We start from the raw sequence: 27,128 nt of genomic DNA, 5'->3' as shown, positions 1-27,128 counted from the left end.
GTTATCTTCAACGAAACGCGTCACCAAACACCGGACCCAATGAGAGTCGAGCATTTGCAAAAATATTTCTAAAATGAAATCACTCAATGGTGGCCGCCATCGACCGGATGCGGAAGTTTGCATAAAACAATTGCGAAAAGTTCAATAGGAGTTTGTTTCACCCGTCGTTCTTTGATTCACAATCTAATGAACCTCTAATTAGTAATTAAAATACGTTGAGACCTACCTCGTTATCTTCAACGAAAATCGTCATCAAATACCAGAACCAATGAGATTCGAGCATTTGAAAAAATATTTTTTTAAAGCTTATTACGCGTTTCGGAGGGTGAAAACGGCGTCAAATATTCTAACATTGACGAAGATTTATTTTTTAGAAATCTCGCGGCCGTCGGGGATAGTTTTTCACGGCCAGAAATACGGTATAAGCGGTTTACATATTTAGTTTAGAAATACGGATAGTTTTTCATGGCCGGAAATATCCGAAGTTGAGACGGAATTCACCAAATTAATCACTGCAAGCTAACTTCTTCTGGTGGAGGAAGCCGCAGTGCCCGGAGAGAACCAGCCCTGACAGCGACTGAAGTTAGAAGACTACACACATACTGTGAAAACGTATGTTAAGCCCAGTTAAAATTTCTTAAAATAGGCCTTAAGCTAGCACATCGTATAGTTACTTCCTTAAGCTTCTTGTGACATAGGCAGGTATTGGGGACGACTGTCTGCTCTTCTCTTTTACCAAGTCTTACCAGGTACGGTACCTACTACATCTACCTACTACCAACTACCTAACCTACTGATGCCATAGTGATGGGTAAAATAGTGGCAAGAGGCTTTGGCTTCGCCGGCTCATTGCGGCTTTGCAGTCGGTACTAGTACTAATAATATCCCACTTCCCCAAAGCGTTTTTCCTGCAGTGATAACGTGGATAAATAGCTTATAGTTATAATGGCGTCTCCGTGGGAGCAACGGCTTCTACAGGAAGTAAAAATATTATAAATCACAAACACGTATGCTTAGCTTTTTTTAACAGTCGCTAATGCTCTTCATAACACTAAATGAAGAAATTTGGAGGAATCCCGACATCCGTGAAGTAAGGTTTACTTAGAGAACTGAGCGAAGATCTACTGTACTCTATACAACCCACAAATGTTGGGTTAACAACATGGCCCTTTCTGCCGCTACCGTGGCATTTTTCGTAGCGAACTTTTAAAACTCGCTCCTGCTGTTTGATACGAAACTGAAAGGGAGAAGCTCGGGTTGTGCTCCTTTACCAAGTAGCTAGCTAGCGCTTGCCAAGCTGGCCGTTCCTTAATGGTTTTGAATGGAGTGCTTGCTCAAATGCTTAAACCACTTGGCGATCTCTTCACAAGAAACTTGGTAAATTAACACACACCCAATGTTCTTGAGACCCGACCCTAGATCGACTGTAATCTATATACCCCAAAGAGGAATGGCCCTTCCAGCCCCTCCCAGAGTCTGCGGGTGTACTAGTATATTAAACTAACAATTCAAGTAAAAACAAGAAATATAAATGGAGACATAGTTAGTGTTTTCAAAAAACATATATAGTTTGCAAAAGTAAGAGGTGTAAGTTAATTTTTGCAGACTGGCTGTGTAAACAATTATATTATTGGATAATAACAGCTGGTCCCCTTAAACTACTTTCCTCCTGAGTAGATGAAATTATTCCAACATTCTTGTAAGTCTGGAAATCCCTTTTGTGGTCTTTATTTTTTTGGATCCCTCGCAGAACTGTCATACTTTGAATACTCAGAAAATCATCATCAAAATGGTCTTCTTTTCGTGAATTCAGTATTGTGAATATAAAAATTCCATTCGAGCAACATCTGTTGAGTGTGATTCGTTGTTGACAACTGGAATGGTATACTTAGTCGGAATGTTGTGCACAGGCATCACAATGGGCACTTGGACGTTGTAGTGCATCAGAAGCAATTACCGGATGTGAATAACTCCATATTACACAAGCAATTTGCACCCGATGAATGTGTTAAACCGACGTGGAACACACACCTCATTGTCTGTCATTTAGGCATGACTTGATGACATACTAATCCCATGTGAAAAAACGTCATTTCACACGATTTCTGCAAGCGTCCATGGTTCCATCTTTGGAAACGATCAAAATAATAAAAACGCATTCACCCTGTTTGTCTGTGACCCAGATATCTCCAAAAAAAGTTGAATTTTGATAGATTAGGATGAAGGTCTGTGGACAGGTTGGGTGTGTGACAAGGACAAATTGATTTGATTTTGATGAACATCTGAATCCGATATTTTTAAAGTGATTCTTTAATATTGAGAGACTAGTAAAAAGCCCATCAAAAATGACGGGCTGGAACAGTTTATTCGAAGGAGCAGCCTCATGAGCGCGCCAAAGTCTGAAACCTCGGCCTAGTGTCAGGTGTGCTTATATCTTCTTTATTTATTAGACATCCTACGGATGTAAATGAACACTCCTTTTACTCTGAGTGTGTTGCACATCACGTGCAGTGAATTTCACCGCTCTGCACCTTGTATTTATTGTTATTTTTAAAAAACGCTTCTGTACACCACCCTTGACGCTCGATTTGCAAGCGACCGTCTACAATTCCAATAGAAGAGACATAATTACTCTTTTATGGAAAATGTTTTCCTAGTTTGCTTTATCCTCAAAAATAGACCGGAGTGAACACACATTTGTGTTAAAAGATTGCTTTTTAAAACTTACCCTTATGAAGGGGACAGACATCTGTACAACCACACAAACTGACATTGTGTTTTATCTTACTATAATTCACCAAATGTCCGTCCGTCCGTCTGTCTGTCTGTCTGTTCGAAGGTACCGTAAAAACTGCTGAACCGATCGCAAAGATATTTTGGGTGGATAATCCTGGGATCTCCAGGAGTAAAATAGGCTATTTAGTTTTCCCAATTTCAGCTTTAGTCTCCAGCATTCTCAGGTTTGGACTCCCGCATAACATTCGCGTTCGCATGACGTTCATTGTTCTCATTGTGATGACGCACAAACGGCTGCACCCGGGAAAGCAACATGTCTCCATCGATCGCTAACAGATCGCTGTCTCCATCGATTTCGCCAAGGCCGTAACAGCTGTCGGCTCAAAATCCTTTTAACTGTTGATTTGGTACAATTACACGTATCGGGAATTTGGTACACGTATCGGGAGTACATACGACATAGCGATTGTGAACACGATTATCGATCACGATTCACGATCACGATCATCACGATCATAGTGTATCGATCACGATTTGAAACATGATGGAATAATATTTACCGATATGAACAGTGATGTGGATTTTATTGAAATTCTAAAGATACTGTTTAGATTTTGATGATTTGCGTGTAATATGATTCAACGGATGTTTATATAAATCGTTTAAAATTAAAAAAAAACCCTTCAATTTCTGATATTTTGCCTTTTCATTTGGGCTTCCCAATTGAAGCCTCGCCCGTAGGGCGGGTACCGTTGCTGGTATGGTAAATTGAGCGAAAACCGATATAAAGCATGCTATCTCAAAACGTTGTGGACGGGTTATGACAAAGCTTGGTGGACAAGAACAAGCCGATTAGATTTTGGCTCAAGTCTGGATATTTTTATGGATGCAGATCCAATGTGGGACACGCACCTCATTGGGATAGAAAACGTAAACTGCTCAGCGTGGGGGAGGTATGCCCTCTACAGAGTTCCGTTGTAGTTTCAGCCTGTGACATGTTTCTGTAGTTATCTTTCCAAGTTTAAAAGGATCTGTGATTTTCACTTTTTGCCGACTCACAGAAGTTGTGTTGAAATCAAGTTCACAGTGTGAATACCCGTCCATTAATACGCACTGTCCAGTGTTATTCTGGAAATGTGTTGTAATAGTGTTGAGTGTATTGAAATCATCACATTCTAGCATAGTGTTCAGAAGACGAGTCAAAATGATAAAAGAGCAGACAAAATACCTTATGAACGTACCTCATTAAAAAATAAATGCATTTTGATTATTTCAAAGATTTCTGTTTCCATTCAAGTGTTAGACTGTTTTGTGCTCCTTGTCTGAACCCGTTGCTCATGATGCGAAGATTCCAGGTTCAGATCTCCAAAGGTTTATTGGTTATATCCGTTGTGTACTAATGTCCTTGTATGTTATTCAAACGTACACTAATGTCTACTAATGTGTATGTGCTGCATGTAGATATGTACAAACTATGTCTATATCTGAAATAGTGATGTCCAGGCTCATCCCTGTGTCGAAGAGAAATAAGAAATATATTTCAAAGATGGGAGGATAGATTGGCAGTAAGTATGGTGCTCTCCTCTGACCCATGTGATTGTAGGGTCATTTTTCTTAGATCCGACATGCTCCAAAACTACCAATCAAATGTCCACATAAGGTTATGTTTTTGCATGGAAAAGGATGCCACTTTTTTCAAAGAAAGAGGACAAAAAGTTATCGATTACCACAATGAAACGAGTATAACGATGTCTACTGAAAGCGGGGCTCAAGCTCTCTGCAAGGTTAACCTCCTGGGTATCCCAGTAGTGTCCTAGTAGTAGTAGTGAGTTATGTTGTGTCCTGAGGGGTCACTGAGACCGGTTTTTTTATTTTCAATTCCTAGATCTCAAAATGGGATTTCAGGAGTTTCATTTGAATGTAACCCAGAATTAATTTGTGAGGTCCAATGAACAGTATTTAAAATATTTACTGCCAGCACTTCCTACTCTTCATCTTCAAGCATTTGGTGTCAAAATTCAGACCATTTTCAAATCACATCATTAACAGCACTTTCTATCAATAATTTATTTATTTTTTTGTATACAGAGTCGAGGCTCGTGAAAGAGCTATTTAAATTTTTGTTATCAAATACTGTATATTGGGCAAGCAATCGATCTTCAAATTGTTAGCGGGTGACTTCCGTAAATATCGGATTTATGAACTCCCTTTTAAAATGAAATCAAATGAAATTCACATGTGTCAATATCAATGCAAAGGGCGCTGCATTGTGGAGTATGCCATTATAATTACGGCGGCTGCTCTGTCTGAAACTTGGACGGTAAAGATCTAACGGCTTCCTCTGTTAGGCGAGATCTTTGGGCTGGCATCTCAACAAAATCATAATTTTCCTGTATGGCTTGATATGACTTGACCACCTTGCCTCAGTAGGCACCTGCTCATCTATAACTATGAAAAGCTCAAATGAAGCAGCATGAATGACGAACCTGAAATAAAAAATCCCATTAAGTATTGTCAAGATTTCTTTCTTACCTGGTATTCCCTGGGGCCCCATGACACCAGCTAGGCCTAAGCCTTGCTCACCCTTGCCTCCTGCAACACCAGTTTCTCCTGTAAAAGAAGTATTGACATCATGTTTGATTTGGTACATGCAACCATTGCAACAACCACACTTCCACCACTGTTGGATCAAAATGTTCAACAATGCAGATAATCCTCAGTATATACATTTAGATCAACACCTCCTCATATCCTACAAGCACCCAAAATCAAAGCAAAATAGTACCTCTTGGACCAACATCACCCTCAGGACCTTGCTCTGCTGTGAGGCCTCGCACACCTGGCTGTCCATCAAATCCAACCAGGCCTGGCTCACCCTGGCAGATGTCAAAAAGGAAGGAACACAGTATAAGATGTCTCATGTGATGCTGAGTTACCCCCCCCCCCCCCCCCCATTGAAATGCCATTGCTGTGTTTTGCCCATTGTCTCCTTATACCCCAATGTAATGTCAAAGCACGTACTGATGTTTACCAGTCTATATTATAAACATAGGGGCAATACCCCTGGCGCTCACCTGGTAGAATAAACAGTATCCTGCACCGACTAAAGGTATTTTAAACCAATTTCAATGGTTGCTAGAAGACAGGGCAGCATGTAGAATCATACTAACATAATCATAAGACTTTAAACAAACAAAGAAAAAAAATACCTAGTTTGGGGGGCAACTCCCCTCCCCCATCCCCAAACACCTCCTCAGACCCCAATTTTTATAATGCCCTGAACAAACATTGGCACATCATGGGTGATGAAGGTTGTGGTGAAATTTCATCGAAATTGCGTGTGTAGCTTCTGAGAAGTAGGCAAATACCTATTTGGGGGTCTATGGGGGGCAACCCCCCATAGACCCCCAAAGGGGCAGAATTTTTTTTAATGCTTTGAACAAATTTTAGTCACAACAAATATCATTTGTACCAAATTTGGTCGCAATCCCATCAGCGGTTTCGGAGAAGAAGTTTCAAGTGTTTACGGATGGACGGTCTGACTGACGGACAATTTGCCATCGCATAAGCTCCCCTGAACTTCATTCCAGGTGAGCGAAAAAGCAGGAGTCTGTCTATCCATCCCTTCCTGAACTACTCCCTCAGTTTTGGGGCTAGCCCCACCAAACTTTATGTGGAACCTTTTGGGGTCCCAGCAGGTGCCCTATGTTGGGTGGGAGGTTTAATCAATCTCTCATAGAGGGGTCAATATATGGTTGAACCCCCAAAAAATTGATACAAAAGGTTTTTCAATGGATTCTGGTACCATTGGGCATGCTAAATAACATACTAAAAATCTAGTAACATCTGACTTCCGGAAAGGGGTCATTTTCAAGATGGCGTCCAAGATGGCCGCCGGGAGCTTAAAATGGCCATATCTCAATTATTATTCAACCTAGAAAGGTGGTTTTGGTGTCTAACCCTAGGTTTTAGGGCCCAAGGAATCCAATTCAATCAATAAAATTACCATCAGTTAATTATTTATTGACAAGTCCAAGATGGCATCCCAAGGTGACATCCTGATCCACTAAAATGGCTCTGTCGAATAGTAGTCAACCTAGAGAGATTTTTTCAGTGTGTATACCTAGGTTTAAGGCACCCAGGAAATCATCAAAAGTACTAAAATAAACACAAAGTAATCAGGTAATCCAGTAAGCCAGGTTTACCAGCCCATTAGGCATTAGCTGTCTTATACAGTTAGTCGCTATTCATCGTCATCCTCGACTCACCAGATAATGAACCAAGTGTGTGTTTCAGATTGGAGATAAGAGTGTAATGTGTCTACACCACTACCACCTGTGACTCCAGTCCACAGTATTCAGTGATCATTACAGACAAAGGTTTGTACAATGCTTGAGAGGTTATGGCAAAGAACAGACTATTTTATATTGGGGAGGGGGGGGGGGGGGGACTGAAAAATCTGACAAACAATTTATTTTCATCTCAAAAGGAATAAGTATATTATTTGGTACATGTATGCAAAAACAAAATCCATATTATCAGCCTTCAAAATGACATTCAGTTGAAACTTAAGGCAATCTGTCACAAATTTCTGGAGTCTCGTGGATACCGAAAAGTATAGAGGGGTCAATATATGGTTGAACCCCAAAAAAAATTGATACAAAAGGTTTTTCAATGGATTCTGGCACCATTGGGCATGCTAAGGAAGAATGTGACAATCCACATAACAAGTTTCTTCCAGAGGAGTCGGAGGATGACGATGAATAGCGACTAACTGTATAAGACAACAAATGCCTAATGGGCTGGTAAACCTGGCTTACTGGATTACCTGATTACTTTGTGCTTATTTAAGTAATTTTGATGATTTCCTGGGTGCCTTAAACATAGGTATACACACTGAAAATATCTCTCTAGGTTGACTACTATTCGACAGAGCCATTTTAGTGGATCAGGATGTCACCTTGGGATGCCATCTTTGACTTGTCAATAAATAATTAACTGATGGTAATTTTATTGATTCAATTGGATTCCTTGGGCCCTAAAACCTAGGGTTAGACACCAAAACCACCTTTCTAGGTTGAATAATAATTGAGATATGGCCATTTTAAGCTCCCGGCGGCCATCTTGGACGCTATCTTGAAAATGACCCCTTTCCGGAAGTCAGATGTTACTAGATTTTTAGTATGTTATTTATCATGCCCAATGGTACCAGAATCCATTGAAAAACCTTTTGTATCAATTTATTTGGGGTTAGGTGAGTTTTTTTCGTATATTGACCCTACTATCAATACAATTATGATTTTGAGTTTCCACCTGCACTAAACTGCTACCTTTCCGCATGTAAACACATTCAAGGATTCGGCATTCGCAGTTTCACCATTTACTGCATGCAGAAACATTCGCTTGTTTCATATACAACTAGAACGCCACTCAGTAGAGCGCATACTCCCGCCGTGGGTCAAGTTGGAATAATACGTTTTGTTTAACATCCCCTCTCCCCAAAACAATAAATGAAAACGAAAGTAGGCCCTAACTGTCAGAGAATTTATTTTGATATATCTCGGAATTAGAGGAGAAAAAAAACATTTAAGAATAAGAATAAAAGCTTTAATGCAGTAGAACAGGAAAAAAAATCCCCAAAAAAACTTCCTGGATCTTGAATAATATCCTGAGCTTCACCAAAAACTAATCAATTCTTCCTTATCCCAAGGGCAATCATCCCACCAACTTTCATCTAAATCCGTTCAGAACTTTTCCAGATATCTTGTTCACAAACACACGAACACACACACGGACGGACACGATCGAATGCATTACTCCCTGGCGGGAGTATACTTTTAGGTAGTGGTTTTTAAGGCTTTCGTGTTAAAACAAATATGGCACCGAACTACGTCACCGATGACGTCATCATCATTTTTTCTCCACCAAATTATCCCGAGATGACGCTCAAGAAATTTCATCTTGATCGGATGAAGTTTTGTACTTGTTGAATTAGGACGTCATAATGGAGGCACCGATGTCATCATCATTACCCTGTGCTCGCAAAGCGAAAAGCAGGGTTAAGCATTCAGTTGCGTACGTTTGCCGTGTGCCATACGTGTCTGCATTTTAAAAATTCATTTTCTCGGCAACCATTGGTCCGATTGACACGAAATTTTACCATAGAAGTGCCTCCACCTGTAGAATTATTTTATTCATAATTATGACGTCATAGGTCACGTGGTACGGACGCCATCTTGGAAAAACGTTACACCTCTATATCTCTGAAACCACTCCATGGAAAAAATTGAGACCTGGCTCATTGTCAAGTACTCACCATGGGGAATAAGATGTGTTGATGGTGACGTCATCGGTGCCTTAATTATGATGTCATAATTCGACAAGTAAAACACTTGATCTGATCAGTACGAATAAAACAAAAATTCCTCTGCAACTGTCACGAAATTTGGACACGAAATTTTCAGAACATGTGCAGCTCCTGTATACTTTTTCAATGATAATTATAACATCATAGGTCATGTGGTACAGACGCCGTCTTGGAAAAAAATCGAAAAAAGGTTGCATCTCTATATGTCCGAAACCGTTCCCTGGAAAAAATTGAAACATGGCTCATTGTCAAGCACTCCCCTTGGGGAATAAGATATGTTAATGATGATGCCATCTAGTCAGGGCCCTTAGGGATATTTTGGTTCAAATTCTTCCAAAAGCATCAAATTTGGCGCAGATGTTGCCCATGCCATACTCTTTCGATTTTTGACGGGCGCCAAGGGCGGTATGATCCGGGGACCGTACCGGTCCATCCCGCCATGTCACCTGACCTATGACGTCATAATTAGGATATGCATCCAATCACATGGCGTACTATAAGTGGTCAAAGTTCAAAATGAATCGATCGAAAAATGAAGGCAGGGATCCATTTTTAAGGTTTTCATAAAATCCAATATGGCCGCCAGGTCACATGACCTATGACATCATATTTATGACATGTATACAATCATGTATACATGAACCCGGATCATGATCGCACAAAAATTAAACACAAGGATATGGCATACGGTTCATAAAACATCAAAATCCGTACCTTTGTAATTAGACTGATGAACTGCATATGCCTGAAAATTAGGAAATAGACATGTAAATATTTCCTCTAATTGTCAAAAATAAGGTCAGAGTTCGATTACCCAACCCAGAAACATAAAATGGTGAACCTCGCGTAAATCTTGACAAAAAACTCAAAAACCGACATGTTTGACTCAAAAATGACCTTTAAGATGACCTTGAGGGTTGACCTTGACAAAGAATCATCAAAATAACATCATAATTGGATTCCTCGACCTCGAAAACCCCTGAAAAGTGGTATCATACATGATTCCAACCCTTTTGTGGTTATTTAACTGATTTTCCTCTAATCCAGGTGGTGGCCATTTAGTATTTCGCCAATATGTGCCCCCGGGGGGGGGGGGGGGGCGCCCTTTTTGGCGCCCGTCAAAAATCGAAAGAGTATGGCATGGGCAACATCTGGGCCAAATTTGGTGCTTTTGGAAGAATTTGAACCAAACGGCCCCAAAATATCCCTAAGGGCCCTGACTAATCGGTGCCTTTGTTATGACGTCATAATTCGACGAGTGCAACAGGTATCCGATCATTGTGAATTTTTTTTCTCAGCAACTGTTGGTCTGATGGGCTCAAAATTTTCACCATAGGAGCGGCTCCTCATGTAGAATATTTTAATGATAATCATGACGTCATAGGTCATGTGGTACAGGCGCCATCTTGGAAAAACTTCACACCTCTATATCAATGAAACCACTCCATGGAAAAAATTGAGACCTGGCTCATTGTCAACTACTCCCCATCGTAAGATATGTTAATGATGATGTCATCGGTGCCTTCGTTATGAGGTCATAATTCGACAAATACAACACTTATCCATCCGTTCATTGTGATTTTTTTTTCAGCAACTGTTGATCTGATGGACACTAAATTTTCACCATAGGAGCGCCTCCTCCTTTGGAATATTTTAATGATAATCATGACGTCATAGGTCATTTGGTACAGGCGCTATCTTGGAAAAACCGAAAAATGTTGCACCTCCATATCTCCAAAACTGCTGCTTGGAAAAAATTGAAACGTGGCGCATTGTAAAGTACTCCATATGGGGAATAGGTGTTGTTAACGATGACGTCATTGGTGCCATAATTATGACGTCATAATTCGACAGGGACAACGCTTAGTCTGATCAGTTTGAAATGTATTGAGCGTGATCTATGCAACAATTATATTAGAGAATATAAATATATGATGTCATCGCTCACGTGGTCTGGCAGCCATATTGGATCAAAGAAAAACAATGTTCAAAAACAGAAGAGTTGGCTCACAACAAGTGGACTGCGCAGGGTAAGTATTCTATGAATACCATCTAGTTAGCACAGGTTATTCCCCATGGAGAGTTCTTTCCAATGAGCCATGACTTAATTTTTTCTATGCAGCGCTTTCGGAGATATAGAGGTGCAATTTTTTTCAGTTTTCCCAAGATGACATCCACACCAGATGACCTATGATGTCATAATTATCATTAAAAATTTCTGCAGGAGGAGGTGCACCTATGGTGAAAATTTTTCCTTTCAATCGGACCAACGATTGCAGAGAAAATCATGCCTATTCTATGCGGACAAACAGACAGATAGACAAATGAAAAATCACTCATAGAGCGACAATTGGCAAAACAGAACAAAGTAGAATGGCACTCAGTAGAGCATCCTTTTGACCTCAAAAATAATTTGTGGTACAATTCAGTTAGCTGATATGCAAATCGTCTTCAAAGTTTAAGTTAATCGGATGAAAATTGACAATTTTAGAAATTTGGCCTATGTTGACCTTTTGGCCGATGTTGACCTCAAAAATAGTTGGTGGTTGGTTTCAGTAAGCCGATATGAAAATCCTTTTCACATTTCAAGCCAATTGGATGAAAATTGAGGATTTTAGAAATTCGAAAAAAGTGGTTGACCTTTGGCCTATGTTGACCTTTTGGCCCATGTTGATCTCAAAAATAGTTGGTGGTTGAATTCAGTTGGCTGATATGAAAATCCCATTCAAATTTCAAGTGAATCGGATGAGTTTAACCCTTCATATCTATTCAGATGTAACCAACGATTACAAATTGCCTTTTTACAAGTTAGACAAAATACCCAGACAAAGCTGAAAGCACGAATTTGGCAAATATCACACAATGCAAGGAGACCTACCACGTTGCCTGGAAGACCAGGATCTCCCGGAGCACCCGTCACTCCGATCGGGCCTTGCCCACCAAGTCCGCAGGCATCGGAACACGTACGGCGCAGAGCTTCAGCATGACGGGCTACCTGATCGGTCACAACTCGTCGGCAAAGTTCCTCCACGACAGAATCATCCATAGGTGGACCCTTTGGGTAAATGGGTAAGAGATTTAATTGTGATTAGGAAATCTGATAAAAGCCTCATTATTGAATATGTGCTTTCATCAAGATCTCCCATGAGCCTTCTCCTTCCTGTAAAAAATTATTTACTGTAGGTAATACATACAGATATCAACTGGAGCCATCACAATACCTTTAACTATACGTACTGTATTTGTTATTTATCAGCAGATTTATCCCAATTTCTTTCCGTTTTTCCCTGTCCCTTGAGCAATCCACAAAGGAATCACAATTGACATTTCTATACATCTCACCAAAGGATGTCTTCAGTGGACTTCCTCAAGTTATTATATTGGTGTGCATCCTTACAGTCAGCGTATTGGATGCTGCAAAGACATTCTTCTTTTTTCTTTATCATCGCACTGCTAACCCAGACAAGGCCTGAACCACAGCTCGCTACAATTTCCTATATTGGACGAGATGTTGTGATTCTTCCATATCAATTCCAGCTTCTGTTGGATCCTTCTCCACCGTTTTGCTTTCGTCTGGGTATTGGTCTACTCACCTGGCATCAATGTGTGTGCCGTCCCTCGAAATGACGTTAGGCTACGTGTCTACGTCTGCCAACGTGAGTCGGTAGACTTTAAAGACCCCATGATGTCCTTTGAGAAGAGCAGGCGAGCTATCTTGGGGGGCACCATAGCCAAATTCCTGAACTTGCAGGGGGGCACTGCATCAGCGACACTTTCTAGGCCTACTAAGGGGCCATATACACATTACAAATGCAACTGGGAAATTAGGAAAAGGTAATAAAAGGGAAAGGAGATTTAATGGAATGATGGAATTATTTAAATCTTTGGTGTACAAATTAATGTTGCACTCCCAGCATTCTCAAGAAGTTTCACTTTCTTTTAGAACTTTCTCCTATTCCTTCTCAGAATTAAGGCCATTTCAGATTTGGTCCCTTTTATCAAGCTGGATCTCTTTGGGAAGCTCATTATCCATTGCACCGCATGGCCTGGCATGGTGATTGGCCTATAGATCAGGAAGGGACATCATTTGGCAAGGTCAGTTTTACACTATTTTTAAAGTAGCAAAAAAAAACGTTTTTTATATTCACAGCAATTTTAACATCAGGATTAGGGTGTTTCAATATTCCGAAGTTGCTATTTTCGTGTCACTTTTCTCGTCCCCTTGGTTCTATTCATCTCAGTGACCCGTATGCCAAATTTTAGACAAATTGAATAATATTTAGAGGTTGCACACTTATAGTCTGCACTGCTTATATTCATTGCATTGTGCACACATTGCACACACACTGCATTGCACACACTGCTTATATTCATTGCATTGTGTTCTGTTCAATGTTTTACAATTCTTTCGATGTCTTATTAATTTTTATTTTGCAAATAAATCTTCTTCTTTTTCTTAAATGAACTGGAGTAAGATTTCAAAAGTGCGCAGCCTGTGCAACCTCTAAATATTACCTGATCTTTCTCAAAATTGGCAGACAACCTTTGCATATAAATAGGAATGAGGGCATGAGCAAAGTCAACAAAAATGTCATGTTTTAATTTTAAACCTATAATATGAAACACCCTACCGGATGCCCTTCCTGACGCCAACCCTTAGTCGCCTCTTACGATGTGCAGGGATACGGTGTACCTATTCTAAACCGGGGTAAGAATCACTTGGAAATTAAATAACCCTGTATTAATGGGTGTTTCATATTATAGGTTTAAAATTAAAACATGACATTTTTGTTGACTTTGCTCATGCCCTCATTCCTATTTATATGCAAAGGTTGTCTGCCAATTTTGAGAAAGATCAGGTAATATTTAGAGGTTGCACAGGCTGCACACTTTTGAAATCTTACTCCAGTTCATTTAAGAAAAAGAAGAAGATTTATTTGCAAAATAAAAATTAATAAGACATCGAAAGAATTGTAAAACATTGAACAGAACACAATGAAATGAATATAAGCAGTGTGTGCAATGCAGTGTGTGTGCAATGTGTGTGCAATGCAATGAATATAAGCAGTGCAGACTATAAGTGTGCAACCTCTAAATATTATTCAATTTGTCTAAAATTTGGCATACGGGTCACTTAGATGAATAGAACCAAGGGGACGAGAAAAGTGACACGAAAATAGCAACTTCGGAAAATTGAAACACCCTAATCAGGATGGCAATAGAGAAAGTGTCGATGATCTCGTTAAGTGATCATAATATGGCAGTAGGGGTGAATATTTACTGGGAAATAGTAAACTTGGATATTTGGCTTCAATCATACAACTCACAGGAGGTCCAAGACGTCCACGTTCTCCTCGCGCTCCCCTTTTCCCAGTACCACCTTGCTGCCCCATGTCACCCCTCTTCCCTGGTGATCCAGGCCCACCTCCGGCCCCAAACTGGCCAGATGGACCGGATCGGCTGCGTTGTCCCGTCTGTGGTTGAGAATTTGGGAATGGGGGTAGTCGATGGAGGGAATGTGCAGATATCAGGGTCAAAGGTTACATATGTGTTTTAAACAATTATTGAGGCAGAAAAACTATGAGTAGGTTAATCACTATGTTATTTATTTATTTACACTGTGAACCAAAAATGAGCTGTTCTGAAGCAATGAAAGGTAGCTTCTTCATACAATCTACCTTACCTTTCCTTTGTCTCCTTCTGATCCCATCTCTCCCTGCAGACACATCGGTACAACAGCATTATGAAATGAAATAAAGGGCATGACAACATGTACTGAAACAAAGAAAAATCAAAATAATAATGCCAATCACAGCCCAGCTGCCTCCAAAGCGATACGCAGCCGGTATGATCTCACCTGTGGTCCTGTATGCCCCTTTATCCCAACCAGTCCAATATCACCCTACGCAAACAATCCGGGAGATGAAAAGTCACAACCTGAGTCAAAGTACAACTATCACCTTATTTTACAAAGCAAAAGGATAGTCATTTGATCGTACATAACTGTCAGTAATCATATTGAGCAACTCTTCCATTTACTCAAAATGATTACTTTTGTGACCATCCCCACATGTTTTCCCAACGATTTCCTTCGCTTTTCCCCTTCTTCCTAATTCTTCCCGACCTCCCTTTTTACCCTCTCGTACTACTCCTTTTCTTTTCTGAATACATTTCTTCAAGTTATTCAGCACTGATGTAATTTGTAGATAGATAGCCATGAAAACAAACATTTTCTGAATGAAATATTGAGATGAATGAAGATTTTATGAATGAAAATATATGAAAAATCCAAAACAAGGATTTTATCAATGAAAGTCTGTTCAGGCCTATTCTTTCCTCCAGGGCTTCAAGACGGCTACCACTACATCAGGTCACCCCACCCCTCCCCGCCGCTCCCCAATCCATACTCATGATCTTATCGACCACAAGTGACCCCATTCCCAAGCACTCCCTTTTTCCAGGTTATTGTTAATTCCTGCCCCTCCCCTCTCCCTCACCCCCTTTTCATTTGTTAGTTTTTGGTAGGTTTGTTCCTTTTCTGTTTCATCAACACCTCCGCTTCCTCTTCTTTCTGTGTTTCATTTATCTTCCAGGAATCCTTTTTATTTTTATTTTTTCTTCCCCCATAGATTAGCCATCAGCCTGGCTTAGCGGTTAGGGTGCCAGCTTGGGATCCGAGGATCCTGGGTTCGAATCCTGGTCAATCACTGAATTAACGCCAGGGGGGTTGACTCAGCCTGTCATCCTTCCGAGGTCGGCAATTTGAGTACCAGTTCACTGGTAATTCCCTGTGCGTTGCAAGAGGTGACCAACAGGTTTGGTGGCAGGAAGGGCATCCGGCCATAAAACATTGCTTCAAAAAGTGGGCCACGGTGACCGAAAAAGGCCAAACCCTGCTCTGCAGGGAAAAATGGCTTCTAAAGGTGGTTCTTCTACTTAGATTGTTCACCCCCACTTGTCCCCTTACCCTTCCCCATTATCTCACTCTCATTTCTACTCTGCTGCTGATGTTCCCCCCCTTTCCATTTTGTTATTTTCCATTCTGCTATAACTCTTCCATCGATCATGTATCTAAAAAAGGAGAAGAGGTAACCACATATCTGTGATAAAGCGATCACCAAAGGTAAGCCTTCCCCGGCTTACCGGTACCCTTGACGATCGCCCGCGACCTACCCTTGGCGCACGATCCAATGATGACCATATTTTTTTCGGACCGCCATATGACCTTGACCTTCAACATTTATGGATATAATGTGAATTAAGAAAATGTGTACCCATCTACAATCCATCCATAAAACTCAACATCATGGAAATCGGAGGAAGATTATTCTAGTTATGATGAAAAAGGTGATTTTTGTTAATTAGGTCAAGGGCACGAATCAAATATCAGGTGCACAAAGTTCAGGTACAATATTATGATGCAAGAACATCTTGGAAGGCCAAGCGGTCTGGGCTTCCACATTGGCAAAATTGAGTGATGACAAATAAGAGTATTTTTTTCAGATCGGCATTTGACCTTGACCCCAGACAGATATGCTGCAAAAACTTTAAATTTGGGGAAGCAAGAAATGCACATTGAGATGAGAACACAGTAACATATGACATGTGACTTTAAAAGTTCACTCTATGCAGCAAGTCTGAGCAATGTTTAGTGTTTAAAAATATATAAATATGATATATCTCACCACATCACCAATGCCTCCAATGTCACCAAAGGCTCCCTGTCAAGAGAAGGCACTATTTCTAGAATTCCATCTTTTTAAGCAGAAAATAAAGGTTATAAAGGTTCCAAATTTGCTTGATTTCATGGAGTTTCGTTGTGTATTTATCGTAATGCAATTGCTCACACACGCTGTAGCTCACCGGCAATCCAGGAGGCCCAGGACGTCCTATCTTCCCCTTTCGACCCCACAAGCCTCGGTCCCCAACTTCGCCCTGTCCACGTACACCAATACAATGATCTGAATATGAAAAAGAACGTTACTCTCTTATTCCACTAGATGCAACACCATCTTAATGATGTTTCTATGCTGTGCCGGACATATCAACTTAAAACTGAAAAGGGTGGTTGCAATAGAGGCGATTCCGTAACGTGGAAGACGACTGTCTGCATTTTGGGAGGGTTCTGTTCACTTTGTATTTGGACAGGCCATTGCTTATTTCACACAGCCATCTGCAGAAATGTGATGAAATATGGAAAAAGTAGGAAATCATTCATCGAGTCATCAAGGTCTCTAAAGTCTAAAGAGTGACAAATGTGAGAGGTTTTGTTTTTAAATAATAATTCTTCTCTTGAGAAACGAGTTCCATTGAGCTTATTTCTGTTCATCAAGGAATTCAAACGAGGATGATGTAGGTGCGACCAAAAGTATGCTGACACCCGTTCTAATTAGTGGATTTGGCTGCTTCAGCCACACCTATTGCTGACAGGTATATATATCATCAAGCACACAGCCATGCATTTCCATAGACAAACATTGGCAGTAGAATGGGCCGTACTGAAGAGCTCAGTGACTTTCAACGTGGCACCGTCATAGGATGCCACCTTTCCAACAAGTCAGTTCATCAAATTTCTGCCCTGCTCGAGCTGCCCCGGTCAACGGTAAGTGCTGTTATTGTGAAGTGGAAACGTCTAGGAGCAACAACAGCTCAGCCACGAAGTGGTGGGCTACACAAGCTCACAGAACGGGACCGCCGAGTGCTGAAGTGCATAGCGTGTAAAAATCGTCTGTCCTCGTTAGCAACACTCACTACCAAGTTCCAAACTGCCTCTCGAAGCAACGTCAGCACAACAATTGTTCGTCGGGAGCTTCATGAAATGGGTTTCCATGACGGAGCAGCCGCACACAAGCCTAAGATCACCATGCGCAATGCCAAGCGTCGGCAAGCGTGGTGTAAAGCTCGCCACCATTCGACTCTTGAGCAGTGGAAACACGTTCTCTGGAGTGATGAATCGAGCTTCAGCATCTGGCAGTCCAACGGACTAATCTGGTTTTGGCGGATGCCAGGAGAACGCTACCTGCCCGAATGCATAGTACCCACTGTAAAGTTTGGTGGAAGAGGAATAATGGTCTGCGGCTGTTTTTCATGGTTCGTGCTAGGCCCCTTAGTTCCAGTAAAGTATGTACAATTAGAAAGGGAGTACGTCAATAAAGTATGTACAATTACAATGTGAGTACATCCATAAAGTATGTCCAATTAGAAAGCAAGTACGTCTATAAAGTATGTACAATTAGAATGTGAGTATGTTTACAAAGTATGTGCAATTATATAAAGTGAGTACGTTTATAACATATGTGCAATTATATACAGCAAGTACACAACCGGTCAAAAGTTTTAGAACACCTCAATTTATCGAGTTTTTATTGAAATTTACGCAGTTTAATGTCTCAATGTACTCTGAAATTAAGCATAGAACAAACAAGCATTCTGAGTATTGCGCTGCAATACATGTCCCCCTACCGGAAGTCTGTCGTCCGGAAAACTGTTGGGGAAATTACCAATGGTTATTTACCCACAGGTTCTGAATCGTTCCCAATCGCTAATTACCTCAGGACAGGCTCACCTGTGATTCGCACTTGGGACTTCGATTTATACACCTTGCAGACAGGTCAGCAGAAGCACGAGAAAATAAGTTGTTGATAAAGAACCTTTCGAGTCGCTAAATATCAGTAATTTATTATATTTTCCGGTTCACGATCAATGATCGATGTGTATATATATGTTGCTTGGCTTGGCTTCGCCACTCCCGAAAGCGTGCGCTGTGTCGCGCTTTTGACATTCGCGAGACGAGGCTGAGGGTGCGCGGTGCGGCTTGAGGAGAACTCTAGAATAAACAGTGCCATAACTTTGTCAAAAATGATCGAAACGTCGTGAAGTTCGAACTTGATCTGTAACTTATCATGAGGAAACCATGTACCAAGTTTGAAATCATTAGCATTAAGAGTTTAGAAAAAAGGCCGGAAAACTGTTCTTTGCGTGACGGACTGACAGACTGACAGACAGACTGACGGACTGACAGACGGAGGGACGGCGTGCAAACCTATAGTCCCCTCCGGTGTACACCGGTAGGGGACTAATAAACAATTGTAGATAAAAAAGAAATCATGGAATCATTGTGTTTAGCAAAATTAAATTTAAATTTTTGACTCAGCAAAGTCGCCACCTTTTGAAGATATAACCGCAGAACACACTCGTGGCATTCTTTCTACAATGGAAATCAAATATTGTTCGGGAAGTTCTTCCCAACACTGTTGCAGAAGTTCCCACAAATGTGTTGCACTTGTAGGTTGCTTTGCTTTCACCCTTCTGTCGAGTTCATCCCAAACCAGCTCGATGGGGTTTAAGTCTGGAGACTGTGTTGGCCATTCCATGATTTGAAGCCTACCGTCTTGTTCTTTTCCTCAAGGTAGTTTTGACATAGCCTGGAGGTGTGTTTGGGGTCATTATCTTGCTGTAGGATGAACCCCTGACCAACTAGGTGTATACCAGAGGTTATTGCATGACGCTGCAAAATGCTGTGGTAGCCCTTTTGGTTCAGGGTGCCAGTCACTCTGTGCAAGTCGCCGACTCTGGATCCAGCAAAAGAGCCCCAGATTATCATGCTTCCTCCTTCATGTTTGACAGTTGGTGTCACACACTGAGGAGCCATCCTTTCGCCTGCTCGACGGTGTACAAAAACCCTGCGTGATGAACCAAAGATTTCAAATTTTGATTCATCGGACCGGTCCATAAGACCTTCTTCCAGTCTTCAGTAGTCCACTGGCGGTGCTTCATGGCCCAGGCAAGCCTCTTTTTCTTATTTTGCCATCTTAGCAATGGCTTTCTTACTGCCACTCGACCTGTCAAACCTGCAGCTCGAAGTCTTCTCTTCATAGTTGAAACTGAGACTTGCTTACTTCGACCAATGTTAAGCTGTGCTTGAAGCTGTTGTCCTGTGAGCCACCTATCACGCAAGCTGTTTACTCTCAGGAACTTGTCTTCTGATTCTGTTGTGGCTTTGGGTCTGCCAGACCTCTTCCTGTCAGAGTTTCCTCCAGTTTCCAATATACTACTTCCTGCAGTGCAATATTGTGCAAATAATGCTTCAGAGGGTGCAATAACAGTCTGTTCCAATACTGCTTTTATACAGACAGGGGGTTTGTAATCAAGTAATCAGCATAGGTTGGGACACCTGTAGGAATTGTTTGCATCAACTTTCTAGGCTTAATTTACTTACATTGCTGCAGAACAGCTATAAGTTGTTAACCCATTACTTGTTCCCTGAAGAAGGCCTTTTTTTTTTTTACAATATAACTGTGTAATTTACATTATTTTCCCATTTTTGCTAACCTAACCTTTTTTTAACCTCCAGTAGTTTACTGCTTACCTTTGTACCATTTCAGGTTATTCACTGGACATTAAACTGCGTAAATTTCAATAATAACTGGAAAAATTGAGGTGTTCTAAAACTTTTGACCGGTAGTGTACATCTATAAAATACATACTGTAAAACCACACAAAACAAGTCTAGGCGAGGGTATCCAATATTTGATTGCTCCTTCTCGTTAATTATTGTAAGTATTGCACAATAAAACCTGTACTGTATATTAAAAGAATTTAAGAATAAAACCCGCTTTACTGGTGAGCGAGGTAAAGAGACTTTCAGGCCATGTACATATATATATATATATATATATATATATATATATATATATATGTATGTAAATGAAGAATTAAAGATGAAGTTTTAAATTGTCCACCTTTAATATGAATGGACAGGGAATGTGATTATTTGATCCTTCATCGACCAATTCAGAGGCAAAAAGTATAATTTTGTGAAGTTGGGGAAGTCCCACGTAATATGACTTCAATCACTTAGAATACAAATCCAAAACAATATTTGCAGCTTCTACCATTGATATTAATCAGATTAACCCAGCAGTGATGTTAATAAACTAACTTTGCATCCTCATGGGCTGGCACTCACCGAAGGCCCTGGAAGACCTTGTGGACCAATATTTCCTTGCTCTCCATGATCACCCTGAAAAAAAGTGACAAAGGTAATGACGACATCACAGGAATCTCCTTGTGTAACTTAAAGCAATACCTGGCAGTATGGGCCAAGTCTTACCAACACCAAAGAAAAAAAAATGATCCCACCTGTGGGTCAATTATGACCCATTTATTAGTTGCATGTTAACGGTAGCAAAGCACACACTTCATTTGCTTTGCAAATACCTTCATGAAACAGATAAACAAGTTAATCAAAATTACTACTTTTAATTATGGACAAGCAACTTGCTTCCATTTTGTAGGCCTATTGTTTGTGTATTGGTGTAAGTAGATCTACATTTGATGAAGGTGTTTGAAATCATGCAGTGTCTCCACATGACAAGAATGATGCAGTGTTTTCATGTGACAAGAATGGCCTCTGTGGTTTTTTTTTGGTTTTTTTTTTTATCGCCTCACCTTTGGTCTAACTGTTCTCTCACGCCTCCGACCCTCCCCAGCAACTCTGGGCACAATTTTTTCCAGTAACCTCCTAGTGGGTAAACTCCCCAAATTAGCCTTACTGCACGTTCGTACCGCCTCCCTATGGCTTTTCAATCCCACTAATCCCTCAAGGGCTTCCAGATGCAGATACAATCAATCTTGTATATAAAATAATCTAAATGATAAAGTCCTACACAAATAAATTGAGGGCCAAGTTCCCCGTTATAGTATAGTGTTTCAAGTGCATTTTCATGTATGTCACATCTCCCAGGAAAATTATATCATACAAACATTCATGCATCACTGTCCCAGACATTATTTGCCTCCAAGCCTTCACCAGATCGAAGAGGAGTGGCGAGGCTCAAGTCACAAGCTTGTGACAAGACAAACATACATTGACGACACAGAAAACCACATACCTGTGAGCCTTGAGGTCCCATTGGGCCAGTCAACCCAGGCAGGCCCAGCAAGCCCTGTGTGGAGAGCAGCAGGTAAATATGTATGTGCTATCACACATATAGGTATCGCCAGCTAACAAAGGTCACTAGTTGCACTTTTATACGCATTTAATTAACTAACCATGTGAATAACTCCCAGGTAAGTTAAACATCTCTTCGTAATAACGCCAACTATTGAAAGAATAATTTTAGAGGTAGTAGTAATAATTAATTATCATTCCTCCGCCCACCTTTCCTCACCTTTGCCTACAAGATTATTCTGTAAGAGATTGGATGTTGGATTGATTGGATGTGTTGACTAGAGTGTGTTTAACCTTCGGCCTTTTCCTTAATGTCTTCTGCCCATACACTTTCAAAAGCTTCACTACTCATACCCTTCTGTGTTAAAGCATGGGCGGCGTATGGGTTGGTTAAGCATGCAGACGTTCAGTTATCACAAAGCATTCATGTGATGAAGGTAGACAGACACACCAGCTGTCTGCAGAAATCAAATAAGTGCGATACTTCCATGTCGATAAATAGGAACAAAAAGGAAACAATCCCTTGATAGATTTTTCAACTACTGTATTCAAACATTCTTTGCGAACACTCAAAGCATGTAGTGCATCATTTATCCAAAAAATGAATCAACATCAGTAGGTTTCGTGAAATAATTCCTCCAGGTAAATGAATGCAGAGTCCAAAACTATGATACCTACATCCTTTCCAAAGGCCCCGTCCACACCTGGTGCTCCTGCTGGCCCAGGATGATTCTAAAAGAACAGATAAACTCAGATAATACAGTATTGCATTTATAGTTCATTTTCATTCATTATTAACAAACTCATTTCTCATGGTACATCCATATCTATAGCATAAGAGATGTCTGTCTGTCTGTCGCTATTTTTCTACGAGATAGCCAAGCGGGTCTTCGTCAAACCTTCAAAGGTTCATGAGTGAATGCCGGGGAGTATTTTAGGCAAATAATGTTTTTGAAAGTTTAGAAAAGACAAAGTTGGAATTTTTTAAAATCCCTCCGTAGTGCCTAAGCCTTTGTAGCTATGTGAACGGTACTATTAAATGATCCCCAACCCCATTCCTTAGTGGATGTACGTAAGTGTTTTAGGCCAACACAAAAATAAAATAGAAAAAAAACTTCTTTTTTTTTTCCAAAATACCAACAACATTAGAACAGCACCGGGCAGCGCCGGGTGCCTCTGCTAGTCTTACATATAAACAGACTTTATCGATTAATACATCATGCCTAGGTGCTGACTTTAATAATACAATGTTATTCCATAAATGTACATTAATGACATTTTTGGTTTTCTCTGCAAAAATGTCTTGATTAGTGAGAACAGTATTGCATTTTGAGAAGGCCAAACTGAATTGAGTGGAGTTAAAAATAAATTAAGACCCACGGATATTTAAAAAAGAAAAAAAATCCTGAATTAAATCATACTAGTACACCCGCTCACTACAGGAGGGGCAGGAAGGGTCATTCCTCTTTGGGGTATATATATTACAGTCGATCTATTGTTGGGTCTCAAGAACATTGGGTGTGTGTTTATTTACAAAGTTTCTTGTGGAGAGATCGCCAAGTGGTTTAAGCATTCGAGCAAGCACTCCATTCAAAACCGTTAAGGAACGGCTGGCTTGGCAAGCGCTAGCTAGCTGCTTGGTAAATGAGCACACCCCGATCTTCCTTCCTTTCAGTTTCATGTTAAACAGCAGGAGCGAGTTTCAATAGTTCACAACGAAAAACGCCATGTTAGCGGCAGGAAGGGTCATGTGATTAACCCAACCCTTGTGGTGCATATAGATCTTCGCTCTTTGCTCAGTAGAACGTAGATCTTCGCTCGGAGATCATAGCTCGTAGATCGTAGCTCAGTTCTGCAAGTAAAACTTACCTCACAGATGTTGGGATTCCTCCAAATTTCTTCATTTAGTGTTATAAACAGCATTAGCGACTGCTTAAACAGCTAATCATACGTGTTTGTGGTTTCTAATATTTTTAATTCCAGTAGAGGCCGTTGCTCCCACCTAAACGCCATGATAAGCTATTTATAATCGTTGACTGGACGTTTGTTCAAGGAGGAAAAACCCCTTGGAGAGGTGGGATATTATTACTCCCGTCAGGGAGTAATGCATTCACTCGTGTTTACTCCCGCCAGGGAGTAATGCATTCACTCGTGTCCGTGTGTGTGTGTGTGTGTGTTAGTGTGTTTGTGAACAAGATATCTGGAAAAGTTCTGAACGGATTTGGATGAACGTTGGTGGGATGATTGCCCTTGGGATAAGGAAGAATTGATTAGTTTTTGGTGAAGCTCAGGATATTATTCCCGATCCAGGAATTTTTTGAAGGATTTTTTTACCATTGGAAGATAGGGCTCATTTTTTTTTAACATTATCTTCTATATATTCTATATTTAACATTGTGATATGAAAATAGTTTTCATATTTGTTGTAAATGTAGTTTAAACTCGTGGTTATGCGTTAGAGCGGTGTATTTTTTTAGCAGCGTCGTCTTCAATGTTCTTTTTTTTTTCTTTCTAATAAAGACATATTCTGTCATTTTAAAACCACCAAAGTGTGTATTAGGTTTCCCTGTTCATAAAATGTATCGTTTGATACGTATAATGCTTTAAAACTGTTTTATATTTTTATTTTTTTTACCTCAGAAGAGATATCAACATTTAGCTCAGCGAATGTCATTCGCGGTGTCAGTATTTGATGAACTTATAAAGACTTAGTTCCAGATTTGTCAATGGCTGAGGTATATTAACAAACGAATGAAACAGATTTGGCAAAATTCCAACTTTTAAAAAAAGATCGCATATTCACCCAGGGTTGTAAGAGGCTGAAGAAGAAGAAACCTCGCATGGCTTCCCAGACCAAATAAATAATTCTGGTTCTGGCTCAGTGATTTTCAGGTTTATTACTCCCGCCAGGGAGTAACGCATTCGATCGTGTCCGTCCGTGTGTGTGTGTGTGTGTGTTCGTATGTCCGTGTGTTCGTGTGTTTGTGAACAAGATATCTGGAAAAGTTCTGAACGGATTTGGATGAAAGTTGGTGGGATGATTGCCCTTGGGATAAGGAAGAATTGATTCGTTTTTGGTGAAGCTCTGGATATTATTCCCGATCCAGGAATTTTTTTTGAACATTTTTTTGGGAAAGATTTTTTCTGTTTTACTGCATTAAAGCTTTTATTCTTGTTCTTAAATGATGTTTTTCTCCTCTAATTCCGAGATATATCAAAATAAATTCTCTGACAGTTAGGGCTTACCTTCTTTTTCATTTATTGTTTTGGGGAGAGGGGATTATTTTTTTTTTTTTTTTTTATTTTTTTTGTATACTGAATCGAGGCTCGTGAAAGAGCTAACATTTCTTTCACAAACAAATCAACCAGACAAACAAAATATATAAAAAGAGGGAGCGGAAGACAAGATGGGGAGAGAAGGGGAAGCACACAAACACAACATTTGAGAGCAGGGAGAAGTGTGGGAGGGAGAGGGCTTGGGGGGAGGAGGCGTGGGAAGGGGTGGGGGGGGGCGGGGGCGGGGAGAGGTATAAAACACAAGGGGACCGAAATTAGCGGGGGTAGAAAAGATCAAGGTTTTGGATGGGGGAAGATAAGAGATGGTGGTGAACAGCTGTTTTAAAGACCTAGAGGGTGGAGTGGGATTGAAGAGACTGAGGGAGTTTGTTCCAGAGGCGGGGGAAAAGAGGAATGAAGGAGTGAAGGTGAGCAGAGAGTCTTGATTTTGGCAGTTTAACCATAAGAGGGTTGCAGGCAGATCTTGTACGACCTGTAGGAATATTTGGGGGACAGAGCCCAGAGAGAGCTGGGGGGGGCAAGGCCAGAGAGGAGTCGGCAGCAGACGGAAAGACCACCAACCTGCCTGCGGTGAGTGAGTAAAAGGCAATTGGAGTTTGCTTCATCGCGGGAGATTCCAAAGATTCTGAACGCTTTGGTTTCAACAGCGTGAAGACGAGCTAGGTGGGAGGCAGGAGCACCAGACCAGAGGGGAGAGCAGTATTCCATAGAGCTGCGGATGAAAGCCTTGTAGGTGGTGAGGAGCTCAGGTGTACCAAGGAAGGACTTCGCACGACGGAGGATGCCCAGTCGGCGACTGGCTTTGGAGGCCAGATTTGAAATGTGGGTTTCCCAGGAAAGATCATGGCAGATAGTGAGACCCAAAAGATTGAGTGACAGAACTTTTTGGAGAGGATTATTCAGAAAGTGGATGGGAGGGTTGTCCAGTCGGTCTTTTCGGAGAGACATCGTAAGAGTGTGAGATTTGTCAGGATTGAAAGACATGTTCCATTTGTTTGCCCAGTCTGTGATTTTGTCAAGGTCTGCAGAGAGTGAGGAGGCTGCAGACTTCCGATCTGAGGGATGAGGAATGGAGCGACAGAGAGTAGAGTCATCAGCAAAGAGATAGAGGGGATTTTCAAGAGAGTCAGAGAGATCATTGATGAAGACCAGAAAAAGCACAGGGCCAAGAACACTGCCTTGGGGAACTCCAGCCTGAACAGGAAGAGGAGATGAGAGAAACCCATTCAGGGCCACCCGTTGACTATGACCAGAGAGGAAGTCCGCCAGCCATGCGTGGAGATTTCCATGGATACCAAAGGAGGAGAGTTTGGTGAGCAGAGCGGGGTGCCAGACCGTATCGAAGGCACGTGAAATGTCAAGGGAGACAGCTCTAATTTCCTGTTTGGCGTTGAGGACCTCCATCCATTGTTGAGAAAGCAGAAGCAGCATGTCCAGAGTAGAGTGACCAGGTCTGAAACCAAATTGATGGTCAGAGATCAAGCCATTGGAGAAGAGGAAAGATTTCATATCTGAAGCAATGATGGATTCCATGACTTTGCTGATAATTGGGAGACGGCTGATTGGTCTGTAGTTGCTAGGATCTGTTTTTGCACCTTTTTTGTGCATAGCGGTGATGTTGGCTGATTTCCAAGCAGATGGCAGATGACCTTGAGCAAAACAGAGGGTGAAGAGAACAGAAAGAGGGAGTGAAAGAGCGGAATAACATGATTTTAGAACCCGTGGGCTGATGCCGTCAGGACCAGTTGCAGAATCAGAGTCGAGGGTTGACAGAAA

The 27,128-nt window shown here is 41.0% G+C and overlaps 1 protein-coding gene across 1 annotated transcript in view; it reads right to left on the bottom strand.

Annotated features, from left to right (window-relative positions):
* LOC137432052 (uncharacterized) overlaps window positions 1–27,128 on the bottom strand; it is a 61,510-nt gene that overhangs the window by 2,748 nt on the left and 31,634 nt on the right. Inside the window, exons 9-19 of the mRNA XM_078783184.1 lie at window positions 22,734–22,787; window positions 21,997–22,050; window positions 21,072–21,125; window positions 16,967–17,038; window positions 16,789–16,824; window positions 14,961–15,005; window positions 14,787–14,819; window positions 14,431–14,577; window positions 11,982–12,158; window positions 5,522–5,612; window positions 5,269–5,346 (exon numbers count right to left, since the gene is read on the bottom strand). Coding sequence (XP_078639310.1) covers window positions 5,269–5,346; window positions 5,522–5,612; window positions 11,982–12,158; window positions 14,431–14,577; window positions 14,787–14,819; window positions 14,961–15,005; window positions 16,789–16,824; window positions 16,967–17,038; window positions 21,072–21,125; window positions 21,997–22,050; window positions 22,734–22,787 — 841 coding nt within the window. The remainder of the gene's footprint in view (window positions 1–5,268; window positions 5,347–5,521; window positions 5,613–11,981; window positions 12,159–14,430; window positions 14,578–14,786; window positions 14,820–14,960; window positions 15,006–16,788; window positions 16,825–16,966; window positions 17,039–21,071; window positions 21,126–21,996; window positions 22,051–22,733; window positions 22,788–27,128) is intronic.

The sequence above is a fragment of the Myxine glutinosa genome, chromosome 8 (assembly GCF_964187855.1).
Source record: "Myxine glutinosa chromosome 8, kmMyxGlut1.1, whole genome shotgun sequence".
NCBI lineage: Eukaryota > Metazoa > Chordata > Myxini > Myxiniformes > Myxinidae > Myxine > Myxine glutinosa.
The sequence above is the reverse complement of the archived record's forward strand: the minus strand, read 5'-3'. Positions and strand labels throughout refer to the sequence as shown.